The sequence below is a fragment of the Salvia splendens genome, chromosome 22 (assembly GCF_004379255.2).
Source record: "Salvia splendens isolate huo1 chromosome 22, SspV2, whole genome shotgun sequence".
Lineage (NCBI taxonomy): Eukaryota > Viridiplantae > Streptophyta > Magnoliopsida > Lamiales > Lamiaceae > Salvia > Salvia splendens.
The window spans coordinates 3,267,775-3,285,798 of record NC_056053.1 but is presented as its reverse complement, the minus strand read 5'-3'; the positions used below and the strand labels follow the sequence as shown (position 1 = coordinate 3,285,798).

General features: G+C 36.2%; 2 protein-coding genes across 2 annotated transcripts; one reads left to right on the top strand and one right to left on the bottom strand.

Moving 5' to 3' along the window:
- The first annotated feature begins 8,038 nt into the window (after positions 1 to 8,038).
- On the top strand, positions 8,039 to 9,331 carry LOC121787555 (protein IRX15-LIKE-like). Its single transcript, XM_042186326.1, has one exon. The coding sequence runs from the start codon at positions 8,264 to 8,266 to the stop codon at positions 9,182 to 9,184; it is 921 nt and encodes a 306-aa protein (XP_042042260.1). The 5' UTR covers positions 8,039 to 8,263; the 3' UTR covers positions 9,185 to 9,331.
- Positions 9,332 to 9,366: 35 nt separating this feature from the next.
- On the bottom strand, positions 9,367 to 13,513 carry LOC121787554 (tRNA-dihydrouridine(16/17) synthase [NAD(P)(+)]-like). The gene is made up of 3 exons (XM_042186325.1): positions 12,954 to 13,513; positions 12,755 to 12,861; positions 9,367 to 10,382 (listed from the first exon to the last, which is right to left on the bottom strand). The coding sequence occupies exons 1-3, from the start codon at positions 13,398 to 13,400 to the stop codon at positions 9,650 to 9,652; spliced, it is 1,287 nt and encodes a 428-aa protein (XP_042042259.1). The 5' UTR covers positions 13,401 to 13,513; the 3' UTR covers positions 9,367 to 9,649.
- Between the last annotated feature and the right edge of the window lie 4,511 nt (positions 13,514 to 18,024).

Genomic DNA, 18,024 nt, shown 5'->3' with positions numbered 1-18,024 from the left:
GGACTCACATTCCACTAATTTTTTCAATCCAATTTTTTTTACATTTCTTAAAATTTGTACACGTTACAAAGAAGACTAAAAATGGGGGACGGAGGGAGTATGATGTAACCAAACTAGTTGCATAATGAAAATAGATAATATGAGTTTATGTTATAAACATTAAAACATAGTACTGGAAAACTAATTACTGGTTTGTGGTTTGTTGTAAGTAACATTTGTTTGTGCATGATGGAAATAATTATATATGCATTTGCTTATGAGTATTAAACAAATAATGTTGTTGTTCATGAATATTATCGCTCATACTATTACATTTCAGTGTTTCCATTTTCATAAAAAATGACTTATGTAATTATACTGTTCTGTGCAGGACATAAAAGGCATAGATTAGTTAACAACGATGATGATTTTGATGAGAACACGCCTATCATCTTATCATTTGTTGACGAGGAGAACCCAAACATCCTCGTTATAAAAGCAAGAGTGTTTAATGTCTTGAATAATTGATATAGCAAAGATTCGGGTGTGTATTTCTCTACAAAGAAATCGTCAAAAATAACGCAACTTGATGTTTTGAAATGTAATGATAATTCCATATTTATTTTGATGATTTATATTAATTCTAAATCTACCATTAATTTAAATTACAAATTAAAATAAAATTATGAAAAACGAAAAGTACATGAAATCCTAAATTGAATATTATAGAATGCCCTTGCATAATCTATACTAATCTAAAGTGACAGTTTAATGAAAAGACATATTTGCTCTTTTTGGCGGGAAATTTTGAAGCTATTTTATTTGCCCTTTTGGTCATTTTGAGCAATAGCAACATTGGACAGAAAGGAGAGAGAAAGAGAGATTTCGAAAGCTGTGTTGCTGCAATGGAAAAAAAAAAGAGTGGCCAAATGCATTGCTGAGGCTTCACAAACAAGTTTTGAAATACTAATAAATAGGTGTACAATTAATTGAGACTACATTTATTCATTCATGTGAACTATAAACTAATTTTCTAATTGCAGTGCTTATCTCATGGGAGAGATTCTGCCCGGAATCCGGCGACTACTCCGACGGCAGAGAAAGGTAGTATCTTTCGAGCAGGCGTGAAGTAGGGCGAGGAAGGGAAGCGGGTGAGGGCGACGGCTGGACGGCAACAACGAGAGAGATGCCGGAGAAGAAGATGAAGCGGCAGCGCGGCGGGTGAGGAAGGCAAGACAGGCGGACGAGCGGCGAGACTATGTGGAAGGAGCGCCGACGAGGGAGAAGGAACGATGCTCTGGCCGGGGAGATTGATTTCCGCCGATTAGGTGGGGAGAGAGGGGTGCGACAGGGATGGAGGCGTGAGGGAGAGGGATGGAGGGTTTGGATATTAATTTGTGTATCATTTGGATTTTCTTTTAGGCATTTAGTGGGCTTTTAGTGTATTGGATTTTGGAGTATACTTTTGGTTTTAAATAATAGTAGAATTATGTAATTGATATTTTTAATTAAATATAGTTTTAATTTGGATATTGGATTTTATAATTATGTTTTAAGCTAAATTTTAATTTAGACTTCTAATTTATTGAAATTTGTATATAATATATTATATTTTTAAATTAAATTATATATAATTAGAATTGATTTGACTTAGACTTCTCAAAAAATTGAATATATATATATATTAACATGTACTTTGATGAAAATGCATTTATTTATGATTTTTTTATTCGTTTTATCATGTCTACTTAATTCTTAAGAAGTATGTTTTTAGTTATAAATAATTATGTTGCAATTTCAAAACTTATGAACTACTGGTTTTTTATTGTTTTTCTTATGTTTTTGTTTGCATCTATGAATACTTATGTTTTATTAATCAAAACTGGTGAACTATTTATTCGTTCAAATAGTTTGCTTTTTTTTCTTTGGTAAATAGTAGTATTACTGTACATTTTTCTTTATTTGTAAATCTTATTCTATTTCATCCACACATCTCCTTTTTTGTTATTTCTTTTATTTTATACTACTACACTCATATCAAATATTAAAATAGTATACAATCTTCTGCTAAAATATGAAATGTTTCAGTGGGTTAAGAGAAGTACAAATATCTTTTTGTTATTGTTTATAATATTTTTAATTGTTTATAAATTATAAATACTTATTTTAATTAGTTTTTATCTGTAAATATATTTTTATACTTATTTACTCTGTATTCTTCATTTTAAGTTAATATATCTTCATTATTTTCTATATACAAATGTAAAAATAATTGATTAAATTGATACAAATTAGAAAATAAAAACAAAACTAATAAATTTAAAAGATTATAATATAAAAAATTTAATTGCTAAATATTGAATAAAATTGACAAATATGAAATGTTATAGAATTGATAAACTATTAAAAAAACTTTTGTTTATGGATTATATTTGAATCACGAATATTTAAAAAATCTAATGTCTTCAATACTGGATTGTGAAAAGATTTGATAATATAGATGGTAGAATAAACTATTTAATTAAGAGAATATAATAGATGATGATTACATGAGAGGCAATATAACAGAAAAAAATTAGGTTTTAATTTTGAACTATTAATTTATTCGACTTTGTATAAATATTTTTAATTTAAATTCATCTTTGTAATTAATTTTATGTATTGTTATTTTGCCTTTTATTTGAGTTAAAATTGGAATTGTGCTAAAGAGTTTAAAATTGGAATTGTGCTAAAGAGTTTAATTTACCTTCTATTTGGGTTAAAATTTAAAAAAAATTCATCATGGTAATAATTTATTCTCTGAATTAATCTATAAACTAAATGGCAACACAAATATATAATTTAATTTTCATGCTATATTTATTTAATTAAAATATTTAATATTTCATCCTCATAAAAATAAATAGTACATTTTTTATATTCGATTCAATTGTACGTTTCTTATTCCAATATCTACTCTTTGATCTTTACTCACACATATTTTATTTATTTGTATATTTATTCTATTTAACTTAGATTCTTTGATCCTTAGTTACACATATTCTTTTTGTCATTAATTTTATTATTTTTACTCCACTTGGATCATAAATTAAAATTGTATATAAATAATACATTCATGAGTAGTAAATTCTTCATTTAGAGTGAGACAAGATAAGTACATTTTTTTAAATCTTCACGTTGCTTTGAGTTCTTTTTTTCTATATTTTTATTATATTTTGTATTAATTATTTGAAACTCTTATGTCCCGTGCATAGCACGGAGGTTAATACTAGTCATTTTAAACATTTACTAAGGAAATTACCGACTGACGAGACTCCCTTGGTAATTACCTACAAAATACCAAGGGAATTCGTCATCAGTAATGTTCTCACCCTTTTTTTCAATAGTATGTTTGTTTTGCGTGGAATATGTACTGCAATTAATTCATTGTTTTTTTTCTCTATATTTAATGTTAATTTTTTTACCGACGGAATTGTAGCGGTCGGTAATCTTAATAATTTAATATAATAATCACAACACATAATCGTTTGTTCTAATAATACTCAAGTCATTCGTACTTCAACAACCACGACACGACTATCGGCGAGCTACAACCACCGTCGTCTCCTCCATTAACTCGCCGAAAATCATTTGTATCGCCTCCACCACCCTTGCCCAACATAGATTCTAATTCTCTATCACTTCAGGAAATATAGCAAAAGTATTTGTATGTTTTCATGGAATATCAAGGCTGCAAGAAACTCCATCATCTAGAAAATAAGACTAATAATGTTTATTTCCAACTATGCGAAAGCAGTAGTTCTAAAGTGATCAATCTCTAATTCTTCATGCTCAGTGGTCCATGAAGAGGCCAGAACTACCAGTTTAAAATTATACGAGTTCCACAATGCTGCCCCTTGAATTTTCGTTACCAGTCTCCACAAAATAAACATAACTATTCGCTTTCTTATTGCCTTTTATAGATATCCACAAAGAAGAGGCAGCCTTTTAATTTTGATATTCCTTTAAGATATCACTTATACATTTTTCTACTGCCATCAATTTTTTTTTTACTATGATATTTATTTTTTATTATAAAGTATCAAGTAATTATATTTAATTATTGTGTTGGAGAATTGGATCCACTTTATTAGAAAGAAAGAAGTTACCAAAAGTAAGAGGTGGTATTTTTATGGGACGTCCTAAAATGAAAAATATCCTTATTTTTATGGGACGGAGGAAGTATTTTTATTTTTTTTTGTAGTTGTTTCTTATTCAAGAAGCGGAGCATATTGAAGAGAGATTTTATCTCCAAGGGTAAATCGCTTTCCTTTTATTTTGTCTCTAATTCATGGCCACCATGCCTACACTCATTTGTTTAAGAGTATGCCTTGGGGTGTTAGAAATTGGTGGCTAGGCTTGGGGTGGAGCTCTACGGGTTCCACCCACTTTTTGTTAAGGAGAAGTTAGGATACTATGTGTTAAGGTTTTGCTATTGTATGCTATGTATAGATTCTTTTATGTTTTGACAAATAAATAAGGTGAATTTTCAATTAGGAACAATACAATGAGTAGAAATCGTCATTGTATGTATAGACGTTGCTGTCTTTATGCTGAATTCAATCTATAATTTTTGGAGGGACTTGATAGTTCCATCAATTTCACAAGTAGTAAGCATACATATATGGACAAAGACAAAATCAAATGTACATAGGTAAAAAAATGTGATAAAGAAATGCTTTAGAAACACAGTCGAGACGGGGCCTTCACAATGTTGAATCTGGCTTGAAGGACCCCAAAGGCTCTTTCGACGTCTTTCCACGCGGACTCTTGGTGCTGTGCAAAAAGAACCCGTCTCGGGTCTTGCGGGTTGCTGAGCATCTTCACAAAAGTCGACTACCTTGGGTAGATACCATCGGCGAGATAGTAACCCATGTGGTATACATTTCCGTTGACGGTGAAGTCGATCGCCGGTGCTACACCATTCAACACATCATTGAAGAGGAGTGAAGAATATAGCACGTTCAAGTCGTTGTTGGATCCGACAATACCGAAATATGCATGTCAAATCCATAGGCGGTAGACGGCGACCGCTTCAAGGATAAGTGTTGGGCCGCCACCTTTGTGGCCGCTTAAGTGTTGCCATCTCCAAGCAGTCGGACAGTTCTTCCACCTCCAATGCATGCAGTCAATGCTGGCAAGCATACCGGGAAAGACATGGACTGTTTCGCGAAGACGAAGCAACCATTGGCAATCATCGGTGGTGGGTGCCCGAAGGAATTCATCACCGAAAGCTGAACGAACGCCCTCGCAAAATTTTTTAAAACAAATGATTCCGGTGGACTCACTGACATGCAAATACTCGTCGAAGAGATCGGTCGTTTGCCCAGTAGCGAGTTGTCGGATGGCACACGTACACTTCTGCAATACCGATAGACTTTGCCGACCGGCTGCATCTGGACTTGTTTGGAAGTATTCAACACGGGCGGACAATGTGTTGACAATACGCATAAACAAGCGCTTTAACATGCGAAAACGGCGCCTAAAGTATCTTCCGGAAACCGCAGCTGGTCGGAAAAATAGTCGGCAACGAGCCTTTCGTGGGCTCCCTCCCGGTCACGATGAATGTAGCGGCGAGTTGATCTAGTTGGTTAAGGAGGAGGGGCGGGGGTATTCGCTGCGACATATGCTTCGTAAGCGGCACGATGTTGTTCGTAGTATTCTTGTTCTTCACGCTCCGCTTCCGCAATGAGATGGGTGAAATCCATTTGAGGTTTTGAGTGAGAGATGAAGGTGTAGATAAATTGTATGAAAAATATGAATGAGAGATGAATGAGAGATGATTTCAACACGGGCGGACAATGTGTTGACAATACGCATAAACAAGCGCTTTGACATGCGAAAACGGCGCCTAAAGTATCTTCCGGAAACCGCAGCTGGTCGGAAAAATAGTCGGCAACGAGCCTTTCGTGGGCTCCCTCCCGGTCACGATGAATGTAGCGGCGAGTTGATCTAGTTGGTTAAGGAGGAGGGGCGGGGGTATTCGCTGCGACATATGCTTCGTAAGCGGCACGATGTTGTTCGTAGTATTCTTGTTCTTCACGCTCCGCTTCCGCAATGAGATGGGTGAAATCCATTTGAGGTTTTGAGTGAGAGATGAATGTGTAGATAAATTGTATGAAAAATATGAATGAGAGATGAATGAGAGATGATATGATGTGAAAATGGATAATGAATGTGTGTATTTATAGATGATTTTGGGAAAAAAATAAAAATAAAAAAATACAGAAAAATGGGCAAAAAAACGGCCATTTTTTGGGGTTGTGAGAATATATATATTTTTGGTATTATTTTCAATTTTTTAAAAAATAAAAAATAATAATTTTCCAACGGATATGCCGTTGGCCAATCAGAGCGCGCCACGTCGCCTGCTCGCTGGCACGGACGTGCTCGATGCATCGAGTAGCACCGTGCCAGCGGTACGAGCGCAGCGGCGGACAGCGTCTCCGTGCCGCTGGCACGGACGGCTGCATGCTCGCCGATGTGGATGCTCTTAACTTCGTATTTATAGTAATTTTCTTTAACTTTTACATAAAATCAAATATGTTCTTTAACTTTAACTTTTACATAATAATACGTTCTTTAATTTTGTCATGCCCTTATTAATATTTTTACGGAATCTATATAACCAGGATTTATTATTGACGTGATTGCTTAAATAATATTTTATGTCAACTAATCGGATTTGAGACATTTACCAAACTAAATAACCTTTGTTTTTCAAACTATCCTCAGCCACTTCGATATAAATTTAATGTTCATACAATAATTCATTCCGCCAACAAAATGAGGGTGTTGATTTGTCTCCTTCATCCATTAATTCCTTAATATTTCTGCTTAAGAGTGCCTACTTTTAGATTCCTTTTTTGTTGGTAATAAGTTTAAATTTTATTCAAGAAAAACAAAGTACTACAAAAATTATTGAGTTTACACTTGGTCAATGGGGTAGGAATGGGTACCATCTTGAAAATCATATGGGTTTTTATATTAATAAAAATTATTTGTTCCAAAACGAAAAGCAGACGTTTGGTCATTTATTATATATAGATTGTATGTTGTACCTCTAAATTTATTTTGTATCCGATCAATACATACATGTATAGTTAAGTATAATATAGACTAGTAGTTGTGGATACAAAATAATTCGAATATAAATTCTTAATACACTTTAACATAGATGTTCATCTATTATTGTACAAATTATAGGATGAGAAGATCCCCGATTGAGATCCAATCTAAATCCATCACTTATCATCCCTATTTTAGTTCATTTTTAGTCTTTTAGCAAGGGGTGTTAATCAGGACAACCCGCTCAACTTCGGATTAGTTCTAGTTAGATCACCAAGCTTTTCAATTATGGATTATTTGGGTTACCAAATGACAAACATAACCCTTAACTTTTAAGTTTTGCACTAACCAATCATGTTTGAAAATTTTAAATAAGTTTTATACTAATAGAGTATATTTTTATTGATAATTTATATGTATGGTATGATCCCCGATTGAGATCCCAATTGCTTTATTGACAAATATAACCCTTAAAGTGCTTTTAAGGGACGTCTCAAAATTACAAATCTGATCTATTTTAAAGGACGGAGAGAGTATATAACTTAAAAAAAAATCCATCTATTGCACAATGTATATATATGTTAGGTGATTGGATGCGCATATAGGGTCATAGGGTGTATGTGACTTATACAAAAACAAAAAAATATGCATCTATTAGAAAATGTATATGTATCTTAGAACCCATACAATGAAACAAATCATCGAAAATGAAATATCAATGTGTTTCTACATTTTAATAATTTTGCACTTACAAATGTAATTAAAAAGGGGTTGCTTTAAAAAATGAAAATGGGATGAACAAGGAAAAACGACATTTGGCTTGCAATTAGTTAAGGAGTCATTGCACCCTTATTCCACACTCCTTTGCCACTCCCACCTTCTCCCATCCATCCAACCACCCCCCAAACCATTTTTGTATTTGACTTATATATTACTCTCTATACCTTCATTAGTAGGTCGATATTAGATAACCTTTAAAAATTTCCACACCCAATCAAATTGAAAATGTGCACCAAAAAGGTCTAAATCAATTAAAAAGAACGATTTTCACAATCGTATATTGGTGGATATCGCAACGTCGTCTTCATTGTTAGCCGGCGTTTAACATCTTTAAAGATCAAACCTCCATTGAAATCCTCAGAAAATTCAAGAGAGCCTCTGAGATTAGTTGAAAAAGATGAAGAACAATTTGAGTAATAGCACGAGGCTCATTCTCCTCCACCCTTACATTCAAAAGCAAGGGAGCTCCAACCGTCTATGGCTTCTCGCTCTAGTCTCCTTCCTCACTCTAGCATTCCTCGCCACCCTCATCTACACGCGCGAGTCGATCACCACGACCACCTCCACCGTCGCGGCTGTGGTGGCCGCGGCCAACCCCCGCCTCTCGGCCTCCGTGTCGAGGGCCTTGATCCACTACGCCTCCAACTCCAACAACTCCGACCACATGACCTACACCGACATGAAGCACATCTCCGACGCCCTCCGCCAGTGCTCCCAGCCGTGCAACCTGCTCGTGTTTGGCCTCACGCCGGAGAGCCTCCTCTGGCGGGCCCTCAACCACAACGGGAGGACGGTATTCATCGACGAGAACCGCTACTACGCCGCCTACATCGAGGAGAAGTACCCGGAGATCGAGGCCTACGACGTGCAGTACGCCACGAAGCTGAGCGAGATGAAGGAGCTGATCGTGGCCGTGAAGGAGCAGGTAAGGAACGAGTGCAGGCCGGTACAGAATCTCCTCTTCTCCGAGTGCAAGCTAGGCCTCAATGACCTCCCCAACCAGCTCTACGAGGTCGAGTGGGATGTGATACTCGTGGATGGGCCACGGGGATACTGGCCGGAGGCGCCAGGGAGGATGGCTGCCATCTTCACGGCAGCGGTGCTCGCCCGGAGCAAGAGGGGATCCAACCCTAAGACGCATGTGTTCGTGCATGATTTCAACATGAAGGTAGACCGAGTCACTAGCGATGAGTTCCTCTGCAGAGAAAATTTGGTGAAATCAACAGATACAATGGGCCACTTCGTGCTCGACAGAATGGATAGCAACGCCGTACAATTCTGCCGGAACACCCATTCACCGCCATCCAACTCCTCGTGATCGGGTTTGCAACACCCTCTGTGTTTTTCCTGTAATAATCACTAGAGGATAATTTAATTGATTTTCGCATTTTTGTTCCTTTTGGCATCTGTATCCTGTAATTTTCTGTCAAATTCATGAAATATTTCCTCTGTATACCATTCAAAAGAGAAGCCTATTCTTCTAGTATTCAGAAAGCAAAATTTCCAAGAACTACCAGTATAATTACCCTTGCATAGTAGCAAGCAGAGATACAAATATAGTTCATATAAAGGTACAATCAAGTTGAATCAGGTATATTAATACAATTGGAAGGTTCATTCCCCCATCAATGACGACAAAATTCGAGGATTACAAGAAGTAAATCCACACTTGAACCATCTACAAAGTCGTGTGTCGTAAGAATTGAAGATAGATCATTCATTAGTAACTTACCTAGCAACGCTGCTAAACAAATCTTGAGGTGGTCAGGATACAGAGTCGCGCTTAAGTTTGAGCAACAGATGTGTTGTTGCGATTATCATCCGTGACAAAAAGTGGTATTCTGGCATTAAGCTCTCTAAGTCGGTCGACTATACCATACAGAAATTCGAACGTCAGCTTGGATTGTTTGTTGAGATCCTCTCTTACATGTGGATGAACTCGGAACCAGTCTCCCAGTAACTTATGAACGTGAGATCGGATCATCCTCCATGGCACCGGATGCTTCTCACAGAAGTTTAAATACTCCACCAACAGCTGAGCTTGGTCGAGTTCCCCAGCTTTGCATATTTCTTCATGACCCGAGACCCATTCAGAAGTTCGATAACCAGCAAACAGAGCAGGATTCTCAAGCAGAGGCTCGGCCGAAAGGACCCCTTCAACTCCGGTCTCTTCTATGCATTGCCACGCATCTTCTATATGCCGTATATTACCATTTGCAAGGACAGGAATTCTCACTGCTTCTCTAACAGCCTTGATTGCTTTCCAGTCTGCTCGAAACTTCTTCCCATCTTTTTCATCTCTAGTTCTTCCGTGTACTGCTAAAAGAGCACATCCTGCCTCCTCCAACATCTTTGCGTAGTTAATTGTGTCTAGTAAATCCGGGAAGATCCGAATTTTGCATGAGACAGGAACATTAAGGCCATTAGCTAATTTTTCCACCAGAGACTTCACAAGAGGAAGATTATCCATCAGGAAAGCTCCATAATATCCTCGTTTTGCAATACGCTGGGGACACCTAAACAAAAAACAAAAGGAAAATAAGTTTTTTATTCAAATAGAAGTGCCAATAATCTGTTTGAATGCAGGAAGACAGCTAGAATCATAAGGACAAAGTCGAGATTGCTGGCAGATAGTAATTTAAAGAAAGAACCTTCCTTTTCTCTTCTATGTATAGCTTGAAATATTGTTCAGGTCGAAGTTAAGATTAGAAGGTTTTATCAGTGTGTTACAACTTTTGGATTTTGAAGTTATAGAATACTTTACTTCACCTTTAGAGTAACTGATTGGTAATGGTTTTCAAATTATAAATTTTGTTAAAAAGAAATCAAATCAGTGTTGTCAAAATGTCGTTCGGGTCGCTCGGGTCGCCCGGGTCGCCTGGGTCGAGACCATCACCGCCCCAACATGGGTGGGTTGATCGAGATACAGGGTCGCCGTTGGGTCGTCTGGGTCGAGTGGGTCGCCCTAAACACATGCTATCTGATTTTCTCAAATCTCTCACATGTTTTCTGACTATCTCAATCACGATTCTCTATATATATATATGCATGCACCACATCAAACTTTTCAAACCTACTTTCTACACTTTAGAATTCGGCCTCTTCACTCCTAAACAAATAAACAATTCAAAGATCTTTTGCTGCCACCCTTCATATATTCCTTTGTTTTGATATTTTCAGACAACGATTTCAATTATTTATTGTGTTATGACTTATGAACTGTTTTGATATTTTGATCATTTCTATTTTCCACTTTATCTCTATTCACATGAATTGCGTCTACATTTATATTATTTGATATATTATAAACATTAGAGTAATATATTTATTTTATTTAATATTAAAAGGCCAAAAATTTAGCCTAGATTTGTGGGTCTCTCGACCCCGTCGACTCGTCGACGCCCGCGACCCAAATTTTCACCTCATCGACCCAGTGCGCCCCGCGACCCTAACAACACTGAATCAAATACGTTCCTTTGTTGAGCCACTCAAAAATTGAATATATGAAGGATGTTAGAACAGAATAATATAAACAAAAAAGAGCATACTTTTCCCAAGCAATTCCATCTCTTATTACGTTCCCCACATTTGTATGAAAAGTGCAGTTTTCCTAATAAAACCATAAAATTCCATCATAATAACTACCAATACTAGCAATATTAATGATTTCATCTTTTGTCTAAGTCGCATGGTAAATTTTAGCATGTAACCACTTGTATTGAACACATGAAACCCAAGGTACATGAGGCGATAGTCATACTGCCTTAGAGAATTTGAGTCGCGGCACTCAACCAGCCGCTTGCCCATGCTTCAAGTCAGGTGCCATTTCGTGAGGCCAAGTCCACGAAATATGCACACCCTAGAAAAAATCATTCTTTAATAATTGGGTCTATTCTTATTTTGGGTTGTTTTCTTGTTTGTTACAATTCAACCTTGAATTGGACATTTAACATGTTATTCACAATATAAGGATTTCTAGAGACCAGGAAACAATAGGAAAGCCTTATAAGTCGCGTGTGATACTTAAAGTTTTAGTTGATATTGTGTTTCTAAAGGAAACTGAGTAGGCCCTTTCTTTTAAATCTACCAAGAGAAAGAATGTCTCCACACACACATCAAGGGTGTGCCTAACAAGAAAAGGAGTGAAAATGATGTCCCTTTGTCATAAGTGGACTAGTAATCCTCTAGTACTGTAAGATGAAGTTTGAAGAAGGTATGGTAAGAGTGTAAGTTACAATGAGGTTGATGAGGAGGGTGAACATGACTTGATGGACCTTAAGTGGAACATGGTACTCTAATGGGTCAACTGCAATGAACTATACAGTGATTCCGAGTCAAAACATGACGATAAAAACATAATAGCCATAACAGATCCTTAGTATGGTGCGATTACAACATCAAAGAAATTTTCAGTCACCTTAAGCCGAGTGACACCTCTCTATTCAGGTCATATATGTGTTCTCCAGGACGGTAACAGAATACACTTGTTAAAGCATATCGGTTGTAACCAACTGTAACATAATGCATGGTTGTGCTATGTGTGTTAAATGTTGTGTGTCTAATCGGGATTCGAAAACAATTCATGGGATCTTTTACACTCCACAACAGGTCAATTATATTATAGACCTATGTATCAACAAAATACACAAGTAAAAATAGATAAATATAAATATATATTATACTTTTAAATATACTTCTAAATATAATTTGATGTCTCAACTAAATGCTTTCATTTATAATAATCCTACAACAGAGATAATTCTAACTATTAACAACACCTAATTCCAGAATTTAACCCTTCCCAGACGACACCATAACACAGCCAAATGTTTTTCAATTAGCTCTTCCAACAAAAGAAATTAACAGGGCATGAAATTTAAACAATTACCCAAAATTAATGTCAACGTAGTCGCAGTAAGCCTCAACTTTCTGCGCTGCCTCCAGCAGAAGATCAGGATCATTCGCGCAGAATTGCACAAACAATGGCCTATCTTCCTGTCAATTCCGAAAAAAAATCATTAAAACAAAACGCTATCAATAAACTAATCAAACACTAATTCCAGATCCAGTTCAACACCGAGACATGCCTTACAAGTGCTGAACTCCTGTGAACGATATTTTTCATTTTCAGAGAAAATTCGAGAATGGAGCATGGGCGTGTAGGCAGCTTGGGCGCCGTACTTCCGGCAGAGCATCCGGAACGGCAGCTCGGAGTTGTCTACCATGGGGGCGACGATGAGTTTTGGCCGGCCCAGCCCATTCCAGTAAGCCCAGGCCCGCTCGATGCGGTCCTCTATAGTCAGGTGCCCATTCGGCCGGCCCAAAGCGGCGGCGAGCGGCTCGGAAGGCGGCGGAGTGGTAATTGCGGGGGAGCAGAGGGAATCTTCGTTTGTGTCGTGGCCGTTAGTCGGCGGAGACGCTGAAGTGAGGTTTAGGGTTTGTGTAGCCATGAATGGGTTTAGAAGGGTATTAGACAGTTTCTGGTTGGGGTTGGGCGTGAATAGAGAAGCGCAGAGATTTCGCCTGAATCTCATCGGCGAGAGGCAGCGGCGGTGGAGGATTGAGCCATGGTCGAATGCATATGGTTGGTGGGTTGCCTGAGGAGGAGGTGTGGTGCTCCTTTATTTGGGACAAATTAGTAATTAGGGTTTTTAGAATTTTAGTTTCAATCATGAATGACAATAAATAGACTAAAGAAATAATCGAATTTACCATGCAAGCATATCAAACTAAGATTTGATTCTACTAACATTTTCAATTCAAATTCTTTTAATCTTAAAGGAAAGAGAGTCATATCATTTTTCAAAAATTAATTATTTAAATATTATACTTATTTGTTATTAATTATGTAGTAATATTTGATCCATAATTTCATTTTTTGGATTTGTAATTGCGATTAACATTCTCATTGGCTGTTTCGAGAGTTACATACTACTCCCTCTATCCGTCGTTAGGAGTCTCATTCCTAGGCGGCACGAATTTTAAGAAATATTAAGAAAAGTTGATAAAAAAATGTTAGTGGAATAGAAGTTTCACTTGTATATACTCCCTCCGTCCCACTTTAGGAGTCCCAGTCACTTTTTCACACCCATTATCATACTCCCTCCGTCCACGAAAAATAGAATACATTTATCATTTATAGTTGTCCACGAAAAATAGAGCACATTTAAAAATGGAAAGTTTTCAACAACTCCCCTCTTACTTTTTTCCCTTTCTCTTACTAATAATATGGGTCACACATTTCACTAACACTACTTCTCTCTACTTTTTTTCCCTTCTCTCTTATTTTACCAATTCCATATTAAAACCCGTGTCATTCACAATGTGTCCTATTTTTTTATGGACGGAGGGAGTAATAAATAGTTAAAGTGAATAAATGATAAAGTAAGAGAGAAAATAATATAGAGAAGAGTCTTGTCTACATTATTATCACGACCGCCCATACTAGGGGTACGTACCACAACGCGGCGACCGTGACCAGGGGACGATAAAAACGACAACTCACAAGGACAACAGTTTATGAAAGCTTAATTAGCTTAAAGGAGTAATATTTTTGGTTCATTAAAAGTTTAGACAACAAATTTTTAGTTTAAAGAACTTAATGTTATAAATTTATTATTAATTAGCAATGACTTAAGACAAAAAGGTTTTTCAAAATAAGCAGTTGAGAAAATAAAAAAAACAATTAACTTCCAAAAGAAAACATTTGGTTTAGTTCACGAGAAACCATTTTAGAGAACCAAGGTAAACATCAGATTAAAGCCTAACACAATTAAACATGCTCAAACACCGTACGAAATGGAATAAAGTCTTGAGGCCTAGTTCAAAAATATAGCAGCGGAACTAAGGTTTTAAGAGAGTCGAGGATAACGCCTATGTATGAAGACACAACGCATCCTAAGTTCTTGGGCCAACTCAACATCCTCCGCAACATCCCGCTCAACCTGCACATAAAGAAAAAGAATAGCAGGGTTGAGTACTTGTTGTACTCAATGGGCTCATGCCGAAAATATTTTAATATAGTTATTTCATCCATACCAGTGATCTCGAGTTTTATATGTAGTAAGAAATATCAAGATAACACAAAAATATTTCAAAGTCTGGCCAGACAATTTATCTCCCTACTTTTCTCATCAATCCATCAATCACAATCATCATATCACAGTGCGACGAAAGTGTGGCCACACTATTCGCCCACGAGACCGGCCGACTAGCAAGGACGGCTCACGATCTCACCAGTGTACACAACCTGATAGGGTTTGCGGCCCTACTCAGACCCGAATTCGTATCACAACACAACCATATAGCCTAACGGAGCAAGCTCAGACGAACTAGGCATCATGCAACAATCTCACAAACAAAATAACATGGCATGACATAACAAGTTAAACCACCCTTATAACACCACATCGTATTTTCGGAAAATAAAGAGATTTGAAAAAGAAAACCCACCTCGTTTGCTTAAACAATTCAATATCCACTTAAGGCAACCCTCGTTCTTTGTGCTCACGTACTCACAATAACCCTTGCCAAACCACAATACAAATCAGCCTTCCATCAATTCACATTATCATGCATGTCCTATCGTTCCTTTTATCATTTTCTTAAATTTACCATCCCAAACATTCATCAACATAAGGAAAACATGTCATAATATTTCTCAACGTGTCGCACATAATCACGTCATAGGATACATTCCTAAATCATACATGCATCATATAATTCACTCAAACTTGGCAACAAGTGATATTTCCACATAACAATAAATCTGGCAAAATTGCGCGGTTGGTTTGTAAAAGTCACCAGAAATCCATACGACCTCATATGAAGCTAAACTTTGGTCACAACACAGTAGACACATTCAAGTTCATTCCGTTAAAATTCCACACCAAAATCACGTCATTTGGTCAGTCAAAACAATAATGTAACTCTCTGGTCGGAACACAAAAAATCTGACAGCACTGTGCAGTTCCATTGAAAAATTTACCAAAACTTCATCCGATGTCCAATGAGGCTGAAATTTTCAAAAAACTCAGAAGACACTTCAAATTTCATCTAGTTCAAAATTCACATAAATGGGAGGCCATTTGGTCGGTCAAATAGAAAATGAAACTTTCTAGGCGAGAATACAAGTTTCTGGCAGAATTGCGCAGTCAACTTCAAAAATTTATTAAAAATTCATCTTTCATCAACAAGGGCTGAAATTCACATACAACACAGAAAACACCTTGAGTTTTACTCAGTTAAAATTTCGTGTCAAAATTCAATCGTTTGATTGGTCAAACACACGTCAGAATCCACTGTCCGAACATCACAAATTTCAGGCTTAAGAATTTCGAAAATAGGGTTTCTTCCTCAATCATCCAAACACAATTTTTTTCATGCTTATAACACACAATCATGCTTAAAAGTTTATCACAATCATGCTCTCACATAAACTCACATTATTCACCAAGGATTCAAATCAAACTCCACATAAACTCATTCAAAATCGCATATTCATCCAAGTTCTCATGCAAACACAAATTCTCACCGATAAAATTTTGCGATCTATGATTCCTACACTCACTATATGCATGTAGGGTTCAAGAACAAGGATTAAATGAAAAGAAAGAGGGAGAATGAAACAAATATACCTTTCTTGATGAAAACGAATCGGTAGAAACAAGAATTGATGGATTCGTCGGATACTCTTGAAAATCAACTCCAACGGATGCAATAACAAGGATGAATGGTGGATTTTTGGAGAGAATATGGAGAGGGAGAGGAGAGGCGTGTGAGAGAGAGGGAGAGAGAGGGTGAGAGGGTGGACAGCTAGGGTAGGAAGAAAAATGGGGGCTAGGGTTTAGTTTAGGTGATTTTATAGTTCTAGGTTAAATCCAAAATTTAATTAATTGTGGGGGAATAAAATATGGGCCAATAATTAAAATCCCACAATTATAGAGAAGGCATAATTTTTGAAAATTATGGCTGTGAATTAACAAGGAATTATTTGGTATTTACTTGGAGAGAAATAAATCCACAATTTAGGAAATAAAACAATGAATATTCCATAAATAAGGGAACAAAATAAATTAAATCTCCAAGTAGGAAAAATAAGGTGGGGGCCGAAAATTAAAGAGGAATGCACAAGGAAAAAAAATAAGAGCATAGTGGCGTGTGATATAGGTGCGAATTAAAAGGAAATATTCACATCCCCAATTAATTAGACATAAGTATTAATTTGAACAAAAAGGGTCTCACAAAAGGAAACAAATAAATTCTCCTCTACAAAAAAAATGAGGAGGCCGAAAATTTGGCTTAATTAGCCAAGGAGTTATTTCAAATCTTTATTTAATTTGGGTGAAGAAATAAAATGTGACAAGATTTAATTGGATTTAATTAAAAGAAGGGAGTCAACAAGGCACCAATTAAATCAAAGAAATAATTAATCCTCCTAATTAAAAAAATAGGGGATTTTAAAAAACTCCAAGAGAATAGGCTAGTGTTAGCGACAATTGGGTCTAGATTTAATTTGGATAAATATCCCAAGATCATTAATTAAATCCAAGAAATGAAATACTCATTTCAAACAATTAGGAGGGCCGAAGATTCCAATGAATTGGCTAGAAGAAAAAAAAATGCATGATCCTATCTAATTTATTCCCAACACTGTAAAAATATAAAAGTATCAAATACTTCATTCCATATCACCCACGAGAATTATTTCACATAATCCACTTAATCACATAGAAACAATCAATTTCATAGCCTAAATTTCCAAATCAACATATTAAATAAAAGTCACAAAATTCTGGGATGTTACAATTATTATCTCTCTTACTTTACTATTTCTCCACTTTAACTATTTATTATGATTTTTACAAAACGGGTGTGTAAAAATGACCGGGACTCCTAAAGTGGGACTGAGGGAGTATTAGTTTTAAATGAAATGTGAGTGGAATGCGTTAGTGGAAGGTGAGACCCTATTACCATTTAAGTAAAAGGGAACCAGAACTCTGATATCCATAAGATGAATGAATGATTAGTTTATTAGATTAGCAATATATCCTAAAAGGTACGTTTCGACAACAAAATAGAGCGTATAAATTTATTTCCTGCAAATATTTGTAAAAATTACTCTCTATTTTAAGACTCGACTACTGACATTTTTTGTGA

Excerpts from the sequence above, each read along its gene's own strand:
- LOC121787555 (XM_042186326.1), top strand. The coding sequence starts at position 8,264 with ATGAAGAACAATTTGAGTAATAGCACGAGGCTCATTCTCCTCCACCCT.
- LOC121787554 (XM_042186325.1), bottom strand. The coding sequence starts at position 13,400 with ATGAGATTCAGGCGAAATCTCTGCGCTTCTCTATTCACGCCCAACCCC. Across the intron at positions 12,862-12,953 it reads AGGAGTTCAGCACTTGTAAG|GAAGATAGGCCATTGTTTGT; the intron begins GCATGTCTCGGT and ends CGGAATTGACAG. Across the intron at positions 10,383-12,754 it reads TACGTTGACATTAATTTTGG|GTGTCCCCAGCGTATTGCAA; the intron begins GTAATTGTTTAA and ends TTTTTTGTTTAG.